We start from the raw sequence: 25,770 nt of genomic DNA on the forward strand, positions 1-25,770 counted from the left end.
TTGGATTAGCTTTCCTCAGAGATATTGATGGTTATTGTAAGTGTGTATATGCATGTGCGCCAAAGTTTACAAATGTGTGTTTAATGCGTACGTGTGTACATGCATAGGCTATGTAAAGAGATAATTAAATGAAAGAGTGCAGGCTAGGAAACTAAAGCACTGTGCTGTGCTGTTCACACACCAGGGTCTGACTGTTGAATAATTCACAGGCCTTGCTCCGAGGGGTCAGCCTAAATGGGCTAACTGGACTAACTGATGAGCCCTAGTACTGTAGCCTGCTGCACCCCATTCATCTTCATCTGAAGGGTCACTAGAATGTAGACAGAGGGCTGAGTAACCTTGTGCACCTCTAGTACCCGCCGTCTACTATCTCTCCATTTTTAAGGGGAATATTTTTAGCAGTCAATCGGATGAGCCAGATGAAACTAGACTTTTGCCTCATTAACAGTTAATGTGAGCATGCAAGGAATTTTAATGTCAATTAATAATCATAACACAGTCTAGTCTCGCTCCTCCCTCCGGCTATGTTTTAGTTAGCTCTAAACCAGGCCAGTCCGTCATGTTATCAGCCTGGAGGACTATGGGTAAAACGGACATTAACAAAAAATTGACTTGACAACAAAATACCTAAATTGGGTTCTGCAATGTCCACACTAACATACCATTTAGAGTGAAGCAATGTATTGAGTGGTATGCTAATGTGGATATTGGAACATAGCCCCAGTGTCGTCATCCATTTACGCCAGGGTTCTCCTGATTCTATAATACCTGCTTTCTTAAACAGGGTTGAGATTAGGATTGGGAAGCCTCCTCCTCCTTCTCCTCTTCCTCCAACACCTCCTTCTCCCTCCTTCTCACTGGAATCACAGCATTATCTATCCATAATGAGAACGCACCCCTCTCCTCAATCCCAAAACGTTAGCCCCTAATGGGAACACACATCTCTCTCCCCAATCCCACATCAATAGCCCCTAATGCGAACACACCTCTTTCTCCCCAGACCCACGAAGAGGTTAGCTAGCCCTAATTGGAACACATTTTATCCTCGGAGTACAGGGAAATGTTAATGAAACACTTCTGGAGGGTTAAGCCAATTATTTCTGTTCCCGCCAATCACATGCCTCTCATTTCTGAAATGTCAGTGTTGCCGGGGAGCAGGAGGGAGATGGAGGCAGTGAGGTAGTGGGGAATAGCAAGGGGGCGAGTGGGGATAGGATGGAATAATTACGTTTTCCTGGCCAGGGAGGTAAGAGATTAAGAAAGGAGATAAGAGAAGAGATATAGTGAAGCAAGAGAACAGAGGGATGAATGGAGAGCGTGTGTTCATGGCAGTGTGTGAGTGGCGAGAGAGAAGGAAAGAGGGGTGTAAGAGAGGAGAGAGAGAGGAGGGGAGAGAGGGATGTCAGAAAGGAGAGAGAGAGAGAGAGAGGAAGGGAGAGGGGGATGATAGAGAGGAGAGAGAGAGGAGGGGAGAGAGGGATGTCAGAGAAGAGAGAGAGAGGAGGGGAGAGAGGGATGTCAGAGAGGAGAGAGAGAGGAGGGGAGAGAGGGATGTCAGAGAAGAGAGAGAGAGGAGGGAAGAGAGATAGTAGGGGAGAGAGGGGTGTCAGATAAGAGAGAGAGAGGAGGGGAGAGAGGGATGTCCGAGAGGAGAGAGAGAGGAGGGGAGAGAGGGATGTCAGAGAGGAGAGAAGGATGTCAGAGAGGAGAGAGAGATACAGAGGGTTCATGGTCCAGGGAAAAGTACTCTGGGATGTATCAAAGGTATAATGTGTACTATCAGTGTTTCAGTGAGAGACTGTGTTTGTATGTGAGAGTGTTTTTGTGTACTGTATGTACTTACAACAATCACAAAAGTACTGGCCAGAGCCTGAGTATCCCGACTGACACATACAGCATACCCCTACCACTATCCTATTACCACTATCCTTCGATTGTCAGCACCAACTCAGCCCAGCACAGCCCAGTACACTGCTCTCTTTGTGAAAAACTAGCACAGTGTGACCCTATGAGCCAGCTAGCTTCTCATCCCCTTCTCCCCCTCTCCCCCTCACGGCATCACAGCTTCATTCATTATTAATGGGTTTATATTTCACTGGCTGGGCTAGGCTAGCTGGGCCTTAGAGAAGTGGAGCAGATTGAGCAGAAGCAGGCAGCCATGGGTAAAGCAGAGCAGGTTTTAGAGCTATCAAAACACAAACGCATGTGCGCACACACACACGTTTTACTTTTTACATATTTAGCAGACGCTCTTATCCAGAGCGACTTACAGTAGTGAATACATACATTTCATGCACTTAATTTTTTATTTTTTTTGTACTGGCCCCCGTGGGAATCGAACCCACAACCCTGGCGTTGCACACACCATGCTGGCGTTGCAAACACCATGCTCTACCAACTGAGCCACAGGGAAGACGCATGCACGCACGCACACACACACACACGCACGCACACACACACACACACACACACACACACACACACACACACACACACACACACACACACACACACACACACACACACACACACACACACACACACACACACACACACACACACACACACACACACACACACACACACACACACACACACACACACACACACACACACAGGCAATGTTAGGAAGGGGAATATGTGTGTAATGGGACATGAAGGGCCCGTGCTGTTCTGCAGGACCCCTGTGGAGCCCCATACACAGCTCACCCACCTAGATGTTACAGCACGCATCAATTCATTAACTAAATATACAGATCACAGCCTCGCCACCACGCATGCACACACACACACACACACACACACACACACACACACACACACACACACACACACACACACACACACACACACACACACACACACACACACACACAAATGGTCCCTTTTGTTGGTGGAGCAGAAGTGCGATAGATATTTGTTGTAGTTATTGTCCTCTTTCTTCCTTTGCCCATTGATTCCACTAGCTGTGTCTACTCCTCCTGTCCAGCAAGCCTTTGATGAGATTATATCATTTTCATGTTCATCGTCATTACATCCTGCTTATGACTTTTCTATACAGTGGTAGCTCCACATTGGTTCACACAGGTGGGTGTAAACCTGCCCTGTATGTGATTGGTATTTAGCCTGTCCAAGGTCTGTCACGAGCTTCTCTGATTTGCCATTATATTTCCCCTTGGCAGCGTTATCAAAAAGCACAGCATTGATTTTCACTGCTATGCAGACTATACACAACTTTGCATTTCTGTGTCACCAGAGGATTTTAGCCCCACAGATAAATTATTCAACTTTATTAGTGATTTAAATGTACGTTTTATTTCACCTTTATTTCACTAGGTAGGCTAGTTGAGAACAAGTTCTCATTTACAACTGTGACCTGGTCAAGATAAAGCAAAGCAGTTCGACACATACAACAACACAGAGTTGTGTGGAATAAACAAACATACAGTCAATAATACAGTAGAAAAAGTCTATATACAGTGTGTGCAAATGAGGTAGGATAAGGGAGGTAAGGCAATAAATAGGCCGTGGTTGCGAAGTAATTACAATATAGCAATTAAGGAGCAAGATAAATAAATAAATACAGTATGGGGATGAGGTAGTTGGATGGGCTTATTACAGATGGGCTATGTACAGGTGCAGTACTTGGATGGCTTCCTCCAGCTAAATCAAGACAAGTCTGAGGTATTGTTGGAGCCAAAGCACAGAGAAAGAATCTAGCCAAACATTTTAATTCACAGGCAATAAAGATAAAACGCCAGGCAAAAAACCTAGGTGTTGTTTTAGATTCTGAATTAAATTTCGTGTCACACATTAGGAATATGACTAAAATATTATACATTTACATTTTAGCAGACGCTCTTATCCAGAGCAACTTACAGTAGTGAACGCATACATTTCATAATTATTTTTCTCCATACTGGTCCCCCGTGGGAATCGAACCCACAACGCTGGTGTTGAAAACACCATGCTCTACCAACTGAGCCACACGGGAACTTTCTGCTCATTACCTGAGGAACATTGCCAAGGTGCGGATGTTTCTCTCTCAGGCTCATACAGAGAGACTCATCCATGCTTTGATTACAAACAGGCTTGACTACTGTAATGCTCTCCTGTCTGTTATACCCAAGAAAGCCATTGGTCAACTGCAAAACATATAGAATGCTGCAGCACAGATACTGACTAAGACCAGACAGAGAGCTCACATTACACCGGTGTTAAGGTCTCTGCACTGACTGCCTGTGAGTTTTTAAAATAATGTTGAGATTATTCTGTTGGTTTTTAAATCAATCCATGACTGTCCACCCCAATACATGTCCCTCAGGTCCTCTGGCACTGGCCTATTAACTATCCCAAAGTTTAGGACCATGAGGCATGGAGGCAGCCTTTAGTTATTATGCCCCCAGCCTCTGGAATAGCCTGCCAGAGAACCTGAGGAGGGCCAAAACGGACATATTTAAAAGATATCTTAAAACACATATTTTTAGCTTTGCGTTTCCTTAGGGTGCTTTCTAGTTGTTCAGTTTGGGTCCTTCTTTTGTTTTTAAATCTTATGTTTGTTGTGTAGTTTTATTTCCGCTTTTCATTGTTTTTTTAATAGTTTTTTTCCTGTATTGTACATTGCGTTGCATTCCATGTCTTAAGTGTGCTGTCTAAAGCTTGATTTGATTCGATTTGGGCTGTCAGTCAGATGCAGGGTCACGGTCAGGTCTGATTGGAAAAGCAGCAACAGCTCTAAACAGAAAGAAAGTGGCTGTGTGTGACCTGTTGTTGGCACGTACACATTCATGAGCTAAATATACAGAGCACGGCCATATACAGAGCACGGCCTCGCCACACTCACACAAACACACACACAAACACAAACACACACACAGACTGCCATGCAGCTCTGTAGCTTTGTTTCCCCAGTCAGGTCTGTGTTGAGGATGAGCCAGGGTCATTTGTATGCAGGTGCACCGTGCTCTCATTTAGCTCGGGTTTATTTCTCTGTGTCCGTTTGAAAGAGAGAGAGCGCCTCATTCCAACGCTACAGGGAGCTGATCAGACATCAACATTGATAAGCAAAGTGGCCCTCAGCAATCCCCCATACATGCTCTCTTTGTTTCTCTCTCCCATTCTGTTTTCTGTCCCTCTACTCTTTCGCTCTCTCTCTCTTTACTCTCTCTTTCTCTATCTTCTATCTTTAATTCCTCCCTTGTTTTTTACACTTGCAGCTATGATCGTCTTGTATGAATATGTAATGTTATCCTCTAATATGAATAGTTATGTACAAGCACATGTACTGCTCACATTCACCTGGGAGCAAAGTGTGTGCTTGGTTACACTACCTTTCCAACTACCTCGAGCTACATAATGTTAATCAATATATTCAATATATTCTTCTTACACACTTCTACCACATTATGTGGTTCCATTTCTCTGACTCACTGCTTCCTCCTCTATCTTAGCCATAAGGTAAAGGTGATCAGGGCTTTGTCGTGGCTAAAGTTAGAAAATATGCTGTACATAACCCCCTTTCCCTTCCTCCTCCCTTTTGGCTCCCTCCCTTGCTCTCTCCTTTTAACTTAAACAATTGCTCCCTTCTCAGAATAATTCCATAATCCTTTCATCTCTACCATTTTTCATAAAGATTTCTGGAAACAATAGCGTGAGGGATGGGCAAAATTTAATCAGCAAGCTTTAAATGCAATTACTACCCGCCATGGAGGAGTGGAGAGTCGGTGTTGGGCGTGGTGGCGGGCGGTGGCAGGAGAGAGAAGGATTGTGGCTGTGTAATGCCCCCATGACGTTTGCAGTTCCAATGGCCTACACTGTGTGTGTGTGTGTGTTTGTGTGTGTGTGTGTGTGTGTGTGTGTGTGTGTGTGTGTGTGTGTGTGTGTGTGTGTGTGTGTGTGTGTGTGTGTGTGTGTGTGTGTGTGTGTGTGTGTGTGTGTGTGTGTGTGTGTGTGTACAGTATGTGTATGCCTTTGTTACACATAACAATATTGCTGGCTGGCTGCTGCAGATGCCAAGGACAGTCAGGTCATGAGGAAAAGACACACACAAACACAGAAACACACAAACAAACTTTTTTTTTTAACCAAACCAGGCCTAGCTTTACCACCCCTATACTATCTAGGATTTTAATTTGATCACTCTTTTGTTTCTGATCATTTTTCCGCAAACTTGTAGTGTTTTTGAGTTCAAAAAATGCTTCTAAAGCTTGCAATTTCCATTTTGAAATTGCATCAACTTCTACAAAAATGTCCATTTAATTATAATACACAAAATAATTCACATTTCCTGTTGCTGCAGGATTATTTTCCTGCTGTAGCAAACTGTCTCAAATGAAGATCCTACATCTGTACCTCTTTACTACCACTTTACCACCATTCTTCCTTCACTACCACTACCAAGACAACATCTTTCATGCTAAGAATATTGTGGTCCCTTTTGAAAGATGTGTAATTACTCTAAATCTGTTGGATATATAGATTTATTGATGTAATGGATTAAACATATATATTGAAAGAAGAGCATTTAGGTATGGATAGTTGGATTTCTTTTGTCTTTTTCCCCCATTTTATATTGACATTTTCCTACAACGGATGCTAGCACAAATGGCCCATGCACTCCGCTCTGAAGTGAAGACAAGCACATTTTTTGCTTCCTTTCTCATTTTTCATCCTTTTTCATTTTTCATTTGTTTTTTTATCAACATCAACCTTGAAGGCGGATCTAAAGGAGATGTATTTCTATGCGGCTGCAGTCTTTTATTTATTGCGAATGTAATTTGTTTTCAAGTGCTGTTATGGGGTCGAGCGCTTGTTTTCCACCCTGACTGTCCTCCTCTCCAGGACAAAAATGACTCATTGTGAACCAGGGAACCGACCTTGAGCCATTTAGATGGAAAGAAAGAAGACAAAATAGATGCCTTATCTGTTAGCATTTAGGAGAGGCTGCGTCTCAAAGGGCACCTTATTCTCTATATAGTGCACTTCTTTAGACCAGAGCCCTATAGGGCTCAGGATGGGCCCTGGTCCAAAATAGTGCACTATATAGAGAATAAGGTGCCCTTTGAGACACAGACATTTTTTTTTTAAGTCTCTAGATTCTTGTCCACCATCCCTCCCCATAATAAAATGAAACATAAATGTATTATGATGATCATATGATTAGCACGTGACATTCTTCCTGGCGTGGTCGTTCAGGCGTGAATGTCACCGGAGTCGTTGGGTTCAAAGTAGTGTTTCCACGTCCTTTCCCATCCACTCACAACAACCCCAATGTGCATTAACGCATCACTGCACATGCAGAAAAACACCTCTCTCCTCTCCTCCCTCTCTCAACATCTCTCCCCCTCCCGAACCTCTCTTCAGCGAACCTCTCATAAAGTGTTTTATGTAGTAGAGTTAATGCAGTTGTTCTTTTCAGGTCACTAGTTAATTACGTAAAAGCGCAATTTCGTGTGAATGGCTCCCTGGATGTATTTCACTGTGTCCCAGTGTTAACCACATTAAAATAGCATTAAAATAGCACCCCCATTCCTATAGGAGATTAACGTGAGGTCCTCTCCCCCCTGACCTTGTATTAAGCTGTGGTATAAATGGGGTGATATGGGGCTAAATGAACTGCCTAGTTGCCAAGAGCTCTGTCTCATCTGTCTCTTTCTTTAGGTGATTAGAGTGTTTATTACCCAGATATAAAACATTCTGTTACTCTGCTATAAATCATTGTGTCTGGATACATAGATAAATAACATTTTTATTTGATTTTTTATTATTAATAGTTTCTTTACAACACATGCAACATATCACACCAAACAAACAACAACAAACAAAACACCACATGTCAACATTGTTCTCTCATCCTATTTTGTCTCAGTGACATTTCTATACTTTCCTTCTCTTTGCATATCACAATTTCATCCTAACAAAAAATCTAAATACAAACATTGCCTATATGGGAGGGTTAACAATTTCTCATTATGTACATTATTTGTGTAAATGTACATATTATTGATTGGTATATTGGTTTTGTATCAATCATTTTGTATCAATACCCATGATTAGTATTAATTACACATAATAAATAACATGTTCTCCCGTTTCCGTTCACTCCAAGACAACTTTAAATGGCTCATTTTTTTCTTCATATTCCTTTAGCTTTCCAATTCCATTTGCAGACATTTTTTCAAATTTGACAGTGTTCATTGACAGCTTGAGCCATTCTGCAAATGAGGGTGACTGCTCCTCTTTACAACGCCTTAAAATGAGAGTTAGCAATGAGAATTAGTGACCTGAGCGTAGAAGCATTTGGTGTATTTTCCGGGAGGTTAATTCCCAGCAAGATAACGGCTGTATTTGTATGTAGTCCATTTTCTATTGCTCCTTGAAATAGAGAGAATAGTATTTTCCAATATGCTTCCAACTTAGGAAACTTGACCAACATATGAACAAGCCCAGCATCATCTGATTTACATCTCCAACATTTGCTGTCGGTTGTCACTTTTGCTTTGTACATTTTAGAGGGAGTCAAGTAAGTTCTATTCATTATATTAAACTCAACCATTTGTGTTATAGACTCTCTGCACGTTTTACAGCAATTTTTCCATTCAATTTCTGCTATATTCATCTTCAAATCTTTACCCCATTTCTCTCTTAAGGGAAGGTCTAGTCCCCTTCTTTTTTCATTTGAGAATTTATACACCCTAGATGCCAGGTGGGTTTTGTAATGGACATCCTTTATGAAACTTTCCAATTTGTTCAAATCATGTTTGAATGTAATTCATCTATCTGCCGACTTGACTGCCTGTACAATTGGAATTATTCTAAAATGGTTGGTAAAGCCGATCTTATCATTTAGTTCATTCAGACCCATAATTGTACAATCTTTATACAAATCAGACATGGTCCAAACTCCCATCTGTAGCCAGTCTCTCCACAATACCGGTCTGTGATTAATTCACATGTGTGGGTTACTCCAGATATTTGTTTGAAAGAAGGTGCATAAGGAGACAACAATTTTAAGAACATTCCAAGAAGCAGATATAGTTGGATGATCTTTCAGATTTTCAGGTAGTATTCCATATGTTATCAATCTAAGTGGCATGGGCTGGGACATTTCTTCTTCAGTTGCTAACCAAGAGGGAGGTTCTTTTGGTGGGTAGATGCAGTATATAGTTTGTCTTGTTACTTATGAAATGTTATATTTTTTAATATCCGGAAGTGTCATGCCTCCTTTATATTTTGGTATCATTAGTTTCTCTAAGGCGAAGCTGGGTTGCTTTGAATTTAGGGTTGCTTTGAATAAATGTATCATTGTATCTTGATACATAAATGTGTTTTAGAATGTATAATTCATATGGATATTTGTATACTTTTGCTAACAGCAGGTTCATGTACTGTAGTGTTTATCCTTAAGAACATAAACATTGTTTTCCTTTGAAAACTTTCTCAGCTGTGTGCCAGAGAGAGTCCCCCTGGTCTGGCCTGTAGGTGGGATGAGCAGGGTCAACTGTGCCTTGTGCTCATAGATCCAGTAAAGCACTACAGGCTGGACTCACTGCAGCTGCCAGACACAGCCACAGTACTTAGATTAAACACCTACTATCATGACTTGGAATATAGAATTAGAATGTGGTCACATAGTTGTTGTGGTTGTATTAGAATGAGGTCACATCTAGTGGTCACATCGGTGGTTGTATTAGTGTTCTTGGCACAGTTCTGTGGTTCCTCAAGGGAAAACGCTCTGTGGTTTTGTTTATCTCATTGTTTGTTGAAGTTTACTCAGCTCCGATTTGTCACAGAGATGTGGTATCCTTGGTAACGAAACAGGGCCCAGAAGGCCAGGCTGGGATGAGAAGGACTGTTTTCTCTCTCTCTGTGTGTGTGTGTGTGTGTGTGTGTGTGTGTGTGTGTGTGTGTGTGTGTGTGTGTGTGTGTGTGTGTGTGATAGTGTGTGTGTGTGTGTGTGTGATAGTGTGTGTGTGTGTGTGTGAATGTGTGTGTGTGTGTGTGTGTGTGTGTGTGTGTGTACGTGAGGATGATAGATGAGAGGGGAATTACCCGTTTGTACAGAAGAGACAGGACTGCCCCCCCTTCCCTCTCTCACTGTGTCTCTGTCTCTCTCTCACTCACACTCTCTCTCTCTCTTGCTCTCTATCCCTCTCACTCTCACTCTCTGTCCCTCTCACTCTCACTCTCTGTCCCTCTCACTCTCTGTCCCTCTCACTCTCTGCCCCTCTCACTCTCTGTCCCTCTCACTCTCTGTCCCTCTCACTCTCTGTCCCTCTCACTCTCACTCTCTGTCCCTCTCTCTCTCACTCTCTGTCCCTCTCTCTCTCACTCTCTGTCCCCCTCTCTCTCTCTCTGTCCCTCTCTCTCTCTCTCTCTCTCTGTCTCTCTCTGTCTCTCTGTCTCTCTCAGCCTTCCCTGTAGCTCAGTTGGTAGAGCATGGAGTTTGCAATGCCAGTGTTGTGGGTTTGATTCCCACGGGGGGCCAGCACAGGAAAAAAAATGTATGAAATGTATGCATTCACTACTGTAATTCGCTCTGGATAAGAGCGTCTGGTAAAATGTCGCTCACTCCCCCTCTGTGGGCACAGGAACACGCAAACAGTGCCTGCTTGTGTAGGCAACTCTGACTGTGTCTCACATGGCACCGTATTCCCCATATATGACACAACATTTGACCAGAGCCTATGACATGAAGCCAATGTCTTATTCATAATTTAGAGAAATAAGCACAATATATTGTGATGTGGCTTCTACTCACTCTGGATAACAGTGTCTACTAAATGGTTACATGTATGTAAAACATAGAGAGAGGTCTTCAAAACTTGTGACCCACCCATTACATCATTACACTATTATATATTAAGGATCAATGTTTTTATCTGTCTGAAATGGTTTCCTGTATAGAGCACTACTTCTGACCATGGATTGTGTATGGTCAGTTTTACGAGGGTGTGGTTGGCAGCATGAGTGAAGGATGCTTTGTTGCGATATAGGAAGACGATTCTAGATTTAATTTTGGATTTGAGATGCTTAATGTGAGTCTGAAAGGAGAGTTTACAGTCTAACCAGACACTCAGGTATTTGTAGTTGTCCACGTATGGGTCCTGTGTGGCTCAGTTGGTAGAGCATGGTGTTTGCAACACCAGGGTTGTGGGTTCAATTCCCATGGGGGGCCAGTACAAAAGAAAATGTATGAATTGTATGCATTCACTACTGTAAGTCGCTCTGCATAAGAGTGTCTGCTAAATGACAAAAATGTAAATGTATTCTAAGTCAGATCTGTCCAGAGTAGTGATGCCGGATGGGCGGGCAGTGATTGATTGAAAAGCATGCATTTAGTTTTACCTGCGTTTAAGAGCAGTTGGAGGCCACGGAAGGAGAGTTGTATGGCATTGAAGCTCGTCTGGAGGTTAGTTAACACAGTGTCCAAAGAGGGGCCAGAAGTATGCAGAATGGTGTCGTCTGCGTAGAGGTGGATCAGATAATCACCAGCAGCAAGAGCAACATCATTGATGTATACAGAGAAGAGAGTCGGCCCGAGAATTGAACCCTGTGGCACACCTATAGAGACTGCCAGAGGTCCGGACAACAGGCCCTCCGATTTGACACACTGAACTCTATCAGAGAAGTAGTTGGTAAACCAGGCGAGGCAATCATTTGAGAAACCAAGGCTGTCGAGTCTGCCAATAAGAATGTGGTGATTGACATAGTCGAAAGCCTTGGCCAGGTCGATGAATACGGCTGCACAGTAATGTCTCTTATCGATGGCGGTTATGATATCATTTAGGACCTTGAGCGTGGCTGAGGTGCACCCATGACCAGCTCTGAAACCAGATTGCATAGCGGAGAAGGTACGATGGCATTCGAAATGGTCGGTAATCTGTTTGTTAACTTGGCTTTCGAAGACCTTAGAAAGACAGGGTAGGATAGATATAGGTCTGTAGCAGTTTGGTTCTAGAGTGTCACCCCCCTTGAAGTGGGGGGTGACTGCGGCAGCTTTCCAATCTTTGGGAATCTCAGACGATACGAACGAGAGGTTGAACAGGCTAGTAATAGGGGTTGCAACAATTTCAGCAGATAATTTTAGAAAAAGAGGGTCCAGATTGTCTAGCCCGGCTGATTTGTATGGGTCCAGATTTTGCTGCAGCTCTTTCAGAACATCAGCTATCTGGATTTGGGTGAAGGAGAAATGGTGGGGGCTTTGGTGGGTTGCTGTGGAGGGTGTCGGGCAGTTGACCGGGGTAGGGGTAGCCAGGTGGAAAGCATGGCCAGCCGTAGAGAAATGCTTAATGAAATTCTCAATTATAGTGGATTTATCGGTGGTAACAGTGTTTCGTAGCCTCAGAGCAGTGGGCAGCTGGGAGGAGGTGCTCTTATTCTCCATGGACTTTACAGTGTCCCAGAACTTTTTTGAGTTAGTACTACAGGATGCAAATTTCTGTTTGAAAAAGCTAGCCTTAGCTTTTCTAACTGCCTGTGTATATTTGTTCCTAACTTCCCTGAAAAGTTGCATATCACGGGGGCTATTCGATGCTAATGCAGAATGCCACAGGATGTTTTTGTGCTGGTCAAGGGCAGACAGGTCTGGAGTGAACAAAGGACGATATCTATTCCTAGTTCTACATTTTTTGAGTGGGGCATGCTTATTTAAGATGGCGAGGAAGGCACTTTTAAAGAATAGCCAGGCATTATCTACTGACGGGATGAGGTCAGTGTCATTCCAGGAAACCCCGCCCAGGTCGATTAGAAAGGCCTGCTCGCAGAAGTGTTTTAGGGAGCGTTTGACAGTGATGAGGGGTGGTCGTTTGGTCGCAGACCCATTACGGATGCATCAATGAGGCAGTGATCGCTGAGATCTTGATTGAAAACAGCAGTGGTGTATTTGGAGGGAGAGTTAGTTAGGATGATATCTATGAGGGTGCCCGTGTTTACGGATTTGGGGTTGTACCTAGGTTCATTGATAATTTGTGTGAGATTGAGGGCATCAAGCTTAGATTGGAGGATGGCCGGGGTGTTTTAAGCATGTTCCAGTTCAGGTCACCTAGTAGCACGAGCTCAGAAGATAGATGGGGGGCAATCAATTCACATATGGTATCGAGGGCACAGCTGGGGGCAGAGGGAGGTCTATAGCAAGTGGCAACAGTGAGAGACTTGTTTCTGGAAAGGTGAATTTTTAGAAGTAGAAGCTCGAATTGTTTGGGTACAGACTTGGATAGTAATACAGAACTCTGCAGGCTATATTTACAGTAGATTGCAACACCGCCCCCTTTGGCAGTTCTATCTTGGCAAAAAATGTTATAGTTAGCGATGGAGATTTCTGGGTTTTTGGTGGTTTTCCAAAGCCAGGATTCAGACACGGCTAAGACATCCGGGTTGGCAGAGTGTGCTAAAGCAGTGAGTAAAACAAACTTAGGGAGTAGGCTTCTAATGTTAACATGCATGAAACCAAGGCTTTTACGGTTACAGAAGTCAACAAATGAGAGCACCTGGGGAGTGGGAGTGGAGCTAGGCACTGCAGGATCTGTATTAACCTCCACATCACCAGAGGAACAGAGGAGAAGTAGGATAAGGGTACGGCTAAATGATATATGAACTGGCCGTCTAGCACGTTTGGAACAGAGAGTAAAAGGAGCAGGTTTCTGGGCACTATAGCATAGATTCAAGGCATAGTGTACAGACAAAGGTAAGGTAGGATGTGAGTACATTGTAGGTAAACCTAGGCATTGAGTAATGATGAGAGAGATTTAGTCTCTAGAGACGTTTAAACCAGGTGATGTCATCGCATATGTAGGAGGTGGAACAACATGTTTGGTTAAGGCATATTGAGCAGGGCTAGAGGCTCTACAGTGAAATAAGACAGTAATCACTAACCAGGACAGTAATGGACGAGGCATATTGATATTAGAGAGAGGCATGCGAAGCCAAGTGAACATATGGGTCCAGTGATTGGTTGGGCTGACTGGGGACACGGCGATTCAGACAGTTAGCAGGCCGATGCTAACAAGCTAACAGTTAGTAGGCCGGGGCTAAACAAGCTAGCAATTAGCAGACCGGGGCTAGCAGTTAGCAGACCGTGGCAGGCAAGCTAGCAGTTAGCAGACCGGGGCTAGCAAGTTAGCCTTTGGGGGACGTCGCGATGGGGGTAAGTCTGTTTTTGCCTCTTCGTGCGGTGATGTCGATAGACCAGTCGTGGAATTAGTAGGGTTCCAAGTAGCTCTAGATAGCTAGCAGGCCGGTTAGCAGAATGGGCCTTCAGCGGACGTTGCGCCTGAGGGGCCTTTTGGAATCCTCGGGCAGATTATGTCAGTATTCCAGTCGTAGAAGATCGGCGGGGTTCCGTGCCCCGTACCGGCAGTAGAAGGGGTCCGGATATTGTAGCCCAGGAGTGGGCTTCGGTGGTAGCACAGTAGCCCTGGCCGAGCTAGCTTCAGGCTAATTGGTGCTTGCTCCGGGATGGAAACACTAGCGAGGAGTCGTCACCCGGGATTGCGGTTAGCTAGTTGCGAAGATCCAGATGAAAATGTTCAGAGTTTGCGGTAGGAATCTGGGGATATGGGGAAAAAATATATAAAATAATAATAGGTCCGTTATGCTCTGGTTTGAGTCACGTTGTTCGAACTGACGAGAGCTTTCCGAGCTAAAGGTTAGCTGATGACCGCTAGCAATGGTTTGCTGACTGATAGCTGGTAGGTAGTTAGCTGGCTAGCTTCAGTTGAGGGATTCCAGATCCGAAGTAAATAGAAATACTTTAGAAAAAAAACAGATCCATGCCACATTGGGTTGCAGGAGAGGATTTAGAAGTTGAGGTTTAGGAAAATATTTTTAAAAGATATGCGAAGAAAAGGATGTAAAAAGATACATACAAGGGACACGACAGGACAAAGACGTCTGACTGCTACGCCATCTTGGAAATAGGCTGTGTGTGTGTGTGTGTGTGTGTGTGTGTGTGTGTGTGTGTGTGTGTGTGTGTGTGTGTGTGTGTGTGTGTGTGTGTGTGTGTGTGTGTGTGTGTGTGTGTGTGTGTGAACAGTAGGGTTGTGAACAGCATGTTTCTTTAATTGTGTTCAGTCTTGTATAGACTAATTCATATTTTTCAAGGTGCACCCTTCTGGGCCTCAGTACTAGTATACTGCTGATTGGTAATTGATGCGCTAGGCGAGCTCAGGAAGATAAAGGGCGATTCAATTTACTAAACTATGTCCATCTAAACTAGGCCGTGTGTGTGTGTTCGTGGGGTGTGTTTGTCTGTGAAAAAAACAGTTTACCCCAAACTGCCCTCCCTATTACAGAAACGTCAGGTTCATAGAATCCATGTGTGTGTCTCTGTGTTTATGAAAAAATGTCCAAACTGCAATTTCACACTATAAATACAGTGAAGGTTTTTTCATTATTATTGAGAATATGAAGCCGTTTATCATGTTAAGACTTTCACAGCACAAGGTTAGTTGGAATGTGTGGTGTATAAACACACACACACACACACACACACACACACACACACACACACACACACACACACACACACACACACACACATAAACACACTAGAAAGAATGACCTCAGATCCCCATATAAAACACGTGAATATTCTCCATCTTATCATTTTATTAGTTAACACAATAACAACAAGACAATGATTTGCATCCTTTATAAAAAGGCCATTAAAGCCTTTTCCAATTCCAACCATGCGAGCTGTATGAGCCAAGTTTGATATCTGCCTCCCAGAATTAATCACATTTCTCCCCACTCCGCAATTAAAAAACAGAAGGAGCGTTTACCCTTGGAAGAATTGGCTGCATACATTTGTTCTGCTTTCCTCCGATGGTTTGTTTGGGATGGAGGGATGGAAAGAGGAGGGCAGGGAGAGGTGGGAGGGAGGGAGGGAGGCGGAAGAGATGTTTTGACATACAGTAGACGTGTGTGTGTGTGTGTGTGGCTCATGGGACCAGGGATAGCTGGGAACCCAGGCTCAGTGAATAGGCTAATTAAGAGACCGCTTTCAACCCACTAAACAATCAACAGAGGCATACACTACCTGCTGCCAGCCACACACACACACACACACACATCAACTTCCAGCAACACCATCCCTGCAAGTAGCAGACAGCGGCAGCTACTCAAGCACACAGCATACAGTGTAGGAGGGTTAGTGCTGTTTTATTTTACAGTACATTTGTTAGTATGTCTTGTCTTTCTATTGTGTGTGTGTGTGTGTGTGTGTGTGTGTGTGTGTGTGTGTGTGTGTGTGTGTGTGTGTGTGTGTGTGTGTGTGTGTGTGTGTGTGTGTGTGTGTGTGTGTGTGTGTGTGTGTGTGTGTGTGTGCGTGTGCGTGTGTGGACATGTTTGTGTTCGTGGGGTAGCTCAGTTGGTAGAGCATGGTGTTTGCAACACCATGGTTGAGGGTTCGATTCCCATGGGGGGCCAGCACAGGATAAAAAAATATATATATATATATTTATGAAATGTATGCATTCACTACTGTAAGTCGCTCTGGATAAGAGCGTCTGCTAAATGACGTAGATGTAATGTTTAACTATTCTTGTGGGGACCAGAAGTCAAGAATAGTAAACAAACAAACATTTTACCAACTGGCAACATTTTATTAGTCTCCACGAGGTCAAATGCTATTTCTAGGGGGGTTAGGGTTAAGGTTAGAATTAGGGTTTGGGTTAGAATTACGTTAAGGATTAGGGTTAGGAGCTAGGGTCAGTTTTAGGGTTAGGATCTAGGTTTAGGGTTAGGATTAAGGTTAGGGTTAGGGTAAGAGTACGGGTTAGGGTTAGGGTTAGGTTTAGGGTTAGGGAAAATAGAATTTTGAATGGGACTGAACCCTAACTGAACCCGAACCCTAACCCTAACGCCAACAAGGTTAACTGTACAAGACTGTGTGTGTGTGTGTATGTGTGTGTGCATGTTTGGTTTATTAATTCTCTCCATGAAGGATTACTTGGTCCACTCTGTGGTTTCTGTCCCTCTTCCATTGGGTGTTAACTGTATGCTTGTTAATATTATAGTTGAGTGCCTGTTTGGAGGATAAATGGTGAATAACGACACACTGTCATGAATCCCAATCTGCCTCCCAAATGGAGCCCTATTCCCTATCAAGTGCATTCCTTTTGACAACATCCCTATGAGCCCTGGTCAAAAGAAGTGGACTATATCTAGTAGGGTGACATTTGGGCCTAAGACTTACTCTGCATCCTCCAGACCTCTTTAGTCAATGAACACAATCATAAATCAATGCTCATACGCTAGCTGCTATTACAGGCTGTTCAAGGAAGCAATTTCTCATCAAGGGTTATTGTGTGTGCTGCCGTGTTGAAGCTATAATCAATTTCTACCTGCATCTTATATCACACTGCTCTTTTGTGTCCAAAGCAAGTTGTGTGTGTGTGTGTGTGTGTGTGTGTGTGTGTGTGTGTGTGTGTGTGTGTGTGTGTGTGTGTGTGTGTGTGTGTGTGTGTGTGTGTGTGTGTGTGCGTGTGCGTGTGTGTGTGTATACCTCTTAAGTTACTACTAAATCATCAAGTCTAGACTTGTTTCTGTTGGTTGTAATTTGGGGAAAATTCTGTCACATCTGCTCCTGCAACGCCCTCTACTGCTCATCCTGTGTCTCCTTGACCTGCCGCCACTCCACCAGTACTCTCTCCCTCTCCCTCTCCCTCTCTCTTTATGTATGTGTGTGATTGTGTGGGCGGAGACAGGTGTGCTGGAGTCAAGGCAGATCCCCACCAGCTGCAACCTGTTCCATAATCAAGACCTCTACAAATACTCAGCCCTGCCAGTTCCACGCTGCCAGATCATAATCTCTGCTCAGTCAGTCTACGCTTCTAGCCGTTTGTTACTGTTAGATCCTGTTGTGCCTGGTTTCCTTGCCTGATGCTGTTGTCCTCTCCGCTACAGTTCCGCCCGCTCTGACTCTGGTCCCTGTCTCCAGTTCCTCGTCTCGTCATCCTGCTACTCTGTCCTGGATTCCCCACTCTACTACTCCCTTGGATTCCCCTTTTGACCTGCTTACCCTGTCCCAACCCCTCTCGCTCCATCCTCTGCCTCCACACCTGGTTTCCTGCAACCCACCCTAGCTTCCCCTGGCCAGCACTCCATCTTCCCCCTGTGTTTTAATAAATACCTTGGTTACTTCATCCCAGTCTTCTCGTCTGAGTCTGCTCTTGGGTTCCCCTGTTCCACTCTGCGTATCAGTACAATCTGGCCAAAGAGACGAACCCAGCAGACTCTGCTATGCTCCACCAAACCCTTGGTTGGCCAAGGCGCCCTGCTCGAGCAACATGACCAAGCCCTGAAGACTCTTCTGGAGCACATCAAGGAGTTTTCACAGAACCTGTCTGACCTACAGGTCCAATCTTTCGCCCAGAGCTCACAACCAGTTCTCCTCTGCTCCGGGAGCTGTTTCTTCCGACTCCTGAGTGTTACAATGGCAACCTCGGAGCTTGTCTTTGCCTTTTTGGTACAATGTTCACTAGTATTTGAGCAACAGCCCTACTCTTATGCTAACGAATGGGCCAAGATTTCCTTTCTGATTGGCTGCCTCCGTGGATCAGTGCTTTCCTGGGCCATGGCGGTGTGTGGGAGAAACAGTCCCCTATCTGCTTCTCCTACTCCAGATTCACGGAGGAGATGAAGAAATCTTCGACCACCCGGTCTGCGATAAGGATTCCGCTAAACAACTCCTGTCCCTCCGTCAAGGCCCCCATAGTGTTGCTGAGATGGCATGTGAGTATCGCACCATCGCCACTGAGAGCGGCTGGAATGAGGAGGCCCTTCAGGGAGCATTCCGGAACGCGCTCACTGAGACCCTCAAGGACGAGTTGGTGTCCAGGGATGAGCCTGATGGACTTGATGAACTCATCTCTCTCGCTATCCGCATCGACAACCGTCTCAGTGAGCGTCGGAGGGAGAGGGTAGGTAGGGATGCATGTCCAATAACATCTGCTTCAGTGCCTTGTCCTCCTTCTCCGACTGCATCCCATCCCCAGGCTCATCCAGATCCTGAACCCATGCAGCTCGGCCGGGTCCGTCTCTCTCCAGAGGAGAGGCAACGACAAATCGGCGCTAGGAGCTGTCTCTACTTTGGCCGGGTTGGTCACTTTGTCTCCACTTGTTCCCTGCGTCTAGCAAAAGAGGGGACTTAGCAGTATTGGGGGATATACTGTTGAGCCAAATTGCCTGCCCATCTTCCCCCAGACCCCTGCTTGAAGGCAACCTTGTGTGCCAGGCTTTTCCTCTGTCTGCTATCATCGATTCGGGTGCCGACGAGAGCTTCCTGGACTGAGGTGTTGTTACCCAGTTGGGCCTGGACACTGTCCCACTCGATTCACCACCTCAATGCCAACACTCTCAATGGAAAGCTCCTCGCCCGTGTCCGTGAGAGAACTGTCCCTCTCATCCTGCGTCTCTCTGGAAATCACCAGGAAAAGATCAGTTTCCAAATAATCGACTGTTCTTACTCTCCCCTGGTTTTTGTCCATCCATGGTTAAAGCTAAACAACCCACAAATTGACTGGACTGCCGGAAAGGTAACCACTTGGAGTTCATTTTGTCACTCTAATTGTTTACATTCTGCCATTCTCCCTGCCTTGTCTGTGCCCTAGTTCATTCCAGAACCTCCGGACCTGCCATCAGTTCGTCCCGAGTATCACGATCTAGCTCCTGTGTTCAGCAAAAGCACCATGCCCTGTCGCTGCCGCCTCATCGGCCGTACAACTGCGCTATTGAATTCCAGCCTGGAGCTTTTCTCCCCAGTAGCCGATTGTTTAACCTCTCTCGTCCCGAGCAAGAGGCAATGGATAGGATTCTCTGGATGCAAGACTTATCAAGCCATCTTCCTCCCCGGTGGGTGCTGGGTTTTTCTTTGTGAAGGAGAAGGATGGGTCACTGAGGCCCTGCATAGACTTCCGTGGGCTGAATAATATCACTGTTAAGAACAAGTAACCCTTGCCACACATCAGCTCTGCTTTTGCCCCCCTCCATGGTGCCACGGTGTTTACCAAACTTGACTTCCGGAAGGACTACAACCTTGTCCTCATAAGAGAGGGGGACGAGTGGCAGACTGCGTTCAACACACCACTTGGTCACTTTGAGTATTTGGTCATGCCTTTTGGTCTTACTAACGCCCCTGCTATTTTCCAAAACCTAGTCAATGATGTGCTGAGGGATTTGATTGGACGTTTAGTTTTGTCCATTTAGATGACATCCTGATTTTTTTCCAAAGACCCTGAGGCTCACCAGCAACATGTTCGCTAAGTTCTTCAATGGCTATTGGAGAATAAGCTTTTTGTTAAAGCTGAAAAATGTGAGTTCCATGCTGCCACGGCGTCTTTCCTGGGTTATATTATTGCACAGGGACAGTTACGTATGGCCCCCGCCAAGGTCATTGCAGTCACAGAATGGCCTGCGCCCTCCAACCTGAAGCAGCTACAGCGTTTCCTGGGGTTTCACTTCACCTCCACTTCAGTCCTTACTGAGCCCAATGCAGAACTCCAGTTCATTGTGGAGGTGGATGCCTCTGACACCGGGGTAGGTGCAAAGTCAACATTCCCCCTCTGATCAGAAGGTCCACCCATAAGCTCTCACCTGCAGATAAGAATTTTGACATCGGACACCGGGAACTCCTGGCAGTTAAGCTGGCTCTGGAGGAATGGCGTCATTGGCTGGAGGGCTCTGTAACCCCCTTCATCGTGTGGACTGACCATAAAAACCTGACCTACATCCTGACTGCCAAACTTCTGAACTCTGGCAAGCCAGGTGGGCCTTGTTCTTCGGTAGATTCAATTTCACACTCACTTATCGCCCCGGTTCGAAGAATACCAAGTCTGATGCCCTCTCTTGCAAGTTCACTACTGACAACACTGGTACCAAGCCAGAAGCCATTGTGCCATTCACCTGCATTGTTGCCGCCTGACCCAGGTAACGGTCCTAGTAATGCTCTGTTTGTTCCAGATTGTGTTCGCTCTGATGTTCTTCAGTGGGGCCATTCTACCCACCTCACCTGTCACAAAGGTATGAACCGGACCCTCGCCTTCCTGCAGAGTTTGTCTCAGCCTGTTTGGTTTGTTCCCGGAACAAAACCTCCACTAAATTCGCTTCCGGTCTGCTTCACACTCTTCCCATACCCAGTCGCCCCTGGTCACACATAGCTCTGGACATCGTCACTGGCCTTCCCCATTTAATGGTAACTCCGTCATCCTCACCATTATTGACAAGTTTTCCAAAATGGCTCACTTCATTCCCCTCTCCAAGCTCACGCTCTCCAGGGAGACTGCGGACCTGTTAGTATCCCATGTGTTTCGTCTGCATGGCATCCCCACTGACGTCGTTTCCGACAGAGGACCCCAGTTTACCTCCCAGGTATGGAAATCCTTCTGTTCAGCTCTTGGTATCAATGTCAGTCTTTCTTCTGGATATCACCCCCAGACCGACGGCCAGACCGAACGGGCTAACCAAGAGATGGAGACTGCCCTATGCTGCGTGACTTCTGCTAACCCTTCCTCCTGGAGCACCCAGCTACCCTGGGTTGAATATGCCCACAACACCCTCACCAATGCCTTGTCAGGTATGTTACCCTTTCGAGTGTGCTCTGGGTTACCAATCCCCCTTGTTCCCCACCCAAGAGGTTGCTGTTCCCTTTGTCCAGGACCATCTATGCATTTTCACCCTACCTGGAGGAAGGTCTGGGCTGCCCTTCTTCGTGCCTCCGACAGGACCCAGTCCCAAGCCAACCGTCGCCGGTCCTCAGCTCCATTCTACACCCCGGGTCAAAAGGTATGGCTCTCATCGAAGGACCTGCCATGGAAGGTGGCATCGAAGAAACTTTCCCCCCGATTCATTGGTCCCTTTGAAATTGACATTGTCATTAACCTATTGACAAATTGACATGTCATTAACCTCTCTGCAGTGTGCCTGAAACTCCCAGCCTCTCTCAGGATCCATCCTACCTTCCATGTTTCCCTGATTAAACCTGTCTCCTCCTGCAGCAGCCCCTCCACCCCCTCGGCTCATCGATGACCATCCTGCCCATACCGTCCGGTGGCTTCTGGACGTGCACCGTTGGGGTCGTGGCTGGCAGTATCTGGTGGACTGGGAGGGATACGGGCCTGAGGAGCGCTGCTGGGTGCCCCGCTGTCACATTCCGGACCCCTCCCTCTTACAGGATTTCTATACCTCACACCCAGATAAGCCTGGTTGGGCACCAGTTGGCACCCGTAGAGGGGGGGAGGGGTGGGGGGGTACTGTCACATCTGCTCCTGCAACGCCCTCTACTGCTCATCCTGTGCCTCCTTGACCTGCCGCCACTCCACCAGTACTCTCTCCCTCTCCCTCTCCCTCTTCTCCCTCTCCCTCTCCCTCTGTGTGTGAGTGATTGTGTGGGCGGAGACAGGTGTGCTGGAGTCAGAGCAGATCCCCACCAGCTGCAACCTGTTCCATAATCAAGACTTCTACAAATACCAGCCTCAGCACCTGGTTTCCTGAAACCCACCCGAACTTCCCCTGGCCAGCACGCCATCTTCCCCCTGTGTTTCAATAAATATCTTGGTTACTTCATCCCAGTCTCCTCGTCTGAGTCTGCGCTTGGGTTCTCCTGTTCCACTCCGCATAACAAATTCAACTGTGGAAATGTACTTTTTTTAATCGTTTTTTTTTATGGTCTCACAATAATCCGTTTTCTGAGGGTGTTAATGTTGTGACAACAATTCGATACTGGTGGTGTTCTTACCAAGCTTTTACCTCACTGGTTCTTTTTGTTTTGAGCCACTTTCCCCTATCTGTCATACTTCACTCATAGGCCCGATGTGTACCGCATGTTTAAAAATGAGTGAGTCAGTGAGCACAGTTGGCGTATGCAGAGAGGGTCAACCACGAGCTAACGCACATACGCACGCACACACCACCTCTCCTCTGGTCCATAAAAACCCATTGGGGGTCAGGGAAGTCATGCTGAGGTTTTGTGTTTGGTGGTCTTTGTTTGTCCTCCTTGCCTTGAGCGGCAGCTCCCTCTGTGCTGCGAGTGCCACACATGCCCTAGCAGAATCGTACACGCACACACACCAACCTTAACACACACAAACCCTAACGGAACGTCCCTCCTTCCATCCCTCCCATAGCGTGGCTGAGAATTCATTTCCGTGTTGAGCGACAGGTTCCTTCCCTCCCATAGAGAGAAGCAGAAAACATATTAACACCAACTCCAATCATCTGGGGAGTACGCTTTAATCAGGCTGCTACGGGACGGCTAGGTCTCACACACACACACACACACTGTTACAGTGCATCCGCCAGCCAGCCCCATAATGGTTATGAATATGTCTAATCTGTTTCAGCCGCACGTCGCTAATCTGCTTGTGGCAAATAGAGAGCCACACACACACACATTTGTTGAGAGAGACAAAGCCAGCTCTGTAAATAATGCAAATCTTCTAACAAGTTTTTTTTGTGTGTTTTATTTGGCGGGAGTCTGGATTAGGTCTGACAAGGACTCTCACTGAGAATAGTCTGGATTAGGCTCCTGAGCGGTTTAAGGCACTGCATCTCAGTGCTAGAGGCGTCATTATAGACCCTGGTTCGATTCCAGGCTGTATCACACTCGGTCATTATTGGGAGTCCCTTAGGGTGGTGCACAATTGGCTCAGCGTCGTCCGGGTTAGGGTTTGGCCGTGATAGGCCGTCATTGTAAGTAAGAATTTGGTCTTAACTGACTTGCCTAGTTAAATAATGGTAAAAAAAATACAAAATTATCTCTGAGAATTCCCGAGATGAGAATAATCAGGGCTGTCCTCTGTGCACCATAGTGCACTGAGGGATGGAGGTTAGTGAGGGTGAAGAGAGGGCGTTGGTCGGATCTCCCCAGCACCAGTAAACTCTCTGATCCGAGGTTGACAATATGATCCATATTAGAAGACTGGGGTTGCATCGCAAATTGAACCCTATTCCCTATATAGTGCCCAGGGCCCTGGTCAAAAGTAGTGCACTATATAGGGAATAGGGTGCCATTTTGGACATAGGCAGGATATCTCATCTCATCCTCTCCTCCCTCCCATGATGAAATATGAAATTACAAATGTGTTAGTGTTGTCTTTCTCTCACTGGCTGAGGGTTTAAATCCAGGCTGGATGGATTTGGTATCGTGGGGGGGTAACGTAATTATTTCCTGTGTGTGTGTGTGTGCATATGTGTGTGTTCGTGCATGTTTGTGTGTGTCTGCTGGTATGAGTCTCCAATCTAAGGAGGAGGAGAGAGGAAAAACAACAACGAACCTAGATGACGGTTAATAATAATACCAATAAGACAAGGTCTGTCTGGCCGAAAGCCTCATCTATCATGTCTGTCTGGCTGATAGAGCGGTGTTGTACTCAGGGCTGAGGGCTCCTTTAGCTGTTCCTTTAGGCAAGATTCTGTACTTTCTCTGTGTCTAAACAGCTTTGTGATTTCACATTTTATTTATATTTACAGATGACAACCAGTTTGTTATTACGGCACATGAAAGCTAACATGTTCAAAAGGGCATTACTGCAACAACAAAAAATTCATTTAGATGAAATGCCTCTTCTGTAAAGTAGTGACGTCCCTTATACAACCAGCTTTCTGAAACAGGTCGCATATCTGACTGTATACACCTGTGTGTGTGTGTGTGTGTGTGTGTGTGTGTGTGTGTGTGTGTGTGTGTGTGTGTGTGTGTGTGTGTGTGTGTGTGTGTGTGTGTGTGTGTGTGTGTGTGAGTACTTTGTCCTGATGTCTTTCTTGTGTTTTCTCCTATCCTACAGAGATCTTACAGGGCGGTGTCTATGTCGACCAGAATAAGTTCCTGTGCCACGCAGACACCATCCACTGGCAAGACATCGTCAAGAACGCCCGCGTCAGCCCTCTGGTTGTGCCCACCAATAGCAGTGTTACATGTGAGTAGCTCACCAATGGAAAACGTAGACTCATTTTCTTACATTTTCAACAACAATCCATCCAGCCACATTCTCATACACAAATTATTTCACCGATTTACCTTTATAGCTTTCACGACAATGGAGAGAGACAAACTATGTTATAAACACATGGTGACAGACGCATATAGGACAAGGCTGCCATAAACAGAATTAAGATCATAATATCTCAACATGTCACATCTAAGAGCCTACAAAATATACCTTGCTCAACTGTGACCCTAATGAAATGCATCACAGATGTACCATATTAACTGAGATGTGGCTACACAAGAAGTGTCAACAGCCAGAAAAGCAATCACTTATTATACGTCCCAAATGGAACCCTTTTTCTCTACAGTGTCGTGCACTACTTTTGACCAGAGCTCTATGGGAAGTAGTACACTATAAAGGGGATAGGGTGCCGTTTGGGATACACATAGTAACCTGAATCCGTAAAACAACAGTTCCAAGAAATGCATAATCTGTCACTAATGCCTTTCTGTAATCAAAGAGAAGACAAGTGAACAGAATTATTGTTATTATTATTTTTTTGTGGCACAAACATGCCATCGGCCTAATCTGACGAAGGGAGTCGGGGTGGGGGGTAGCAGTGGGAGGGGGGGGTGGGGGTTTAAGTCGCCTTATGTTATTGCTCTTCTGACCTGATTTTCTCTCATTGTCTCATGTCTGTTTGTAACCCTTGCTCTATAGTTCTTTCATGTTTTATGGAGTGGTTTTGTCATTGGTTTATGTTGGTGATAGATCTGTTGCTTTTGGTTTATTCTTTATTTATTGTATGTTTTTATTTGTTATTAATGACTAGCTGTCTTAGTACAACCTC

General features: G+C 45.4%; 1 protein-coding gene across 1 annotated transcript in view; it reads left to right on the forward strand.

Moving 5' to 3' along the window:
• Positions 1–25,770, forward strand: part of LOC115160978 (receptor tyrosine-protein kinase erbB-4) — a gene marked incomplete in the record, with an annotated part of 167,370 nt that overhangs the window by 23,412 nt on the left and 118,188 nt on the right. Inside the window, 1 exon segment of the mRNA XM_029711599.1 lies at positions 24,777–24,908. Within this exon segment, the coding sequence (XP_029567459.1) occupies positions 24,777–24,908 (132 nt within the window).

Source organism: Salmo trutta, chromosome 24 (genome assembly GCF_901001165.1).
Source record: "Salmo trutta chromosome 24, fSalTru1.1, whole genome shotgun sequence".
NCBI classification, from domain to species: Eukaryota; Metazoa; Chordata; class Actinopteri; order Salmoniformes; family Salmonidae; genus Salmo; species Salmo trutta.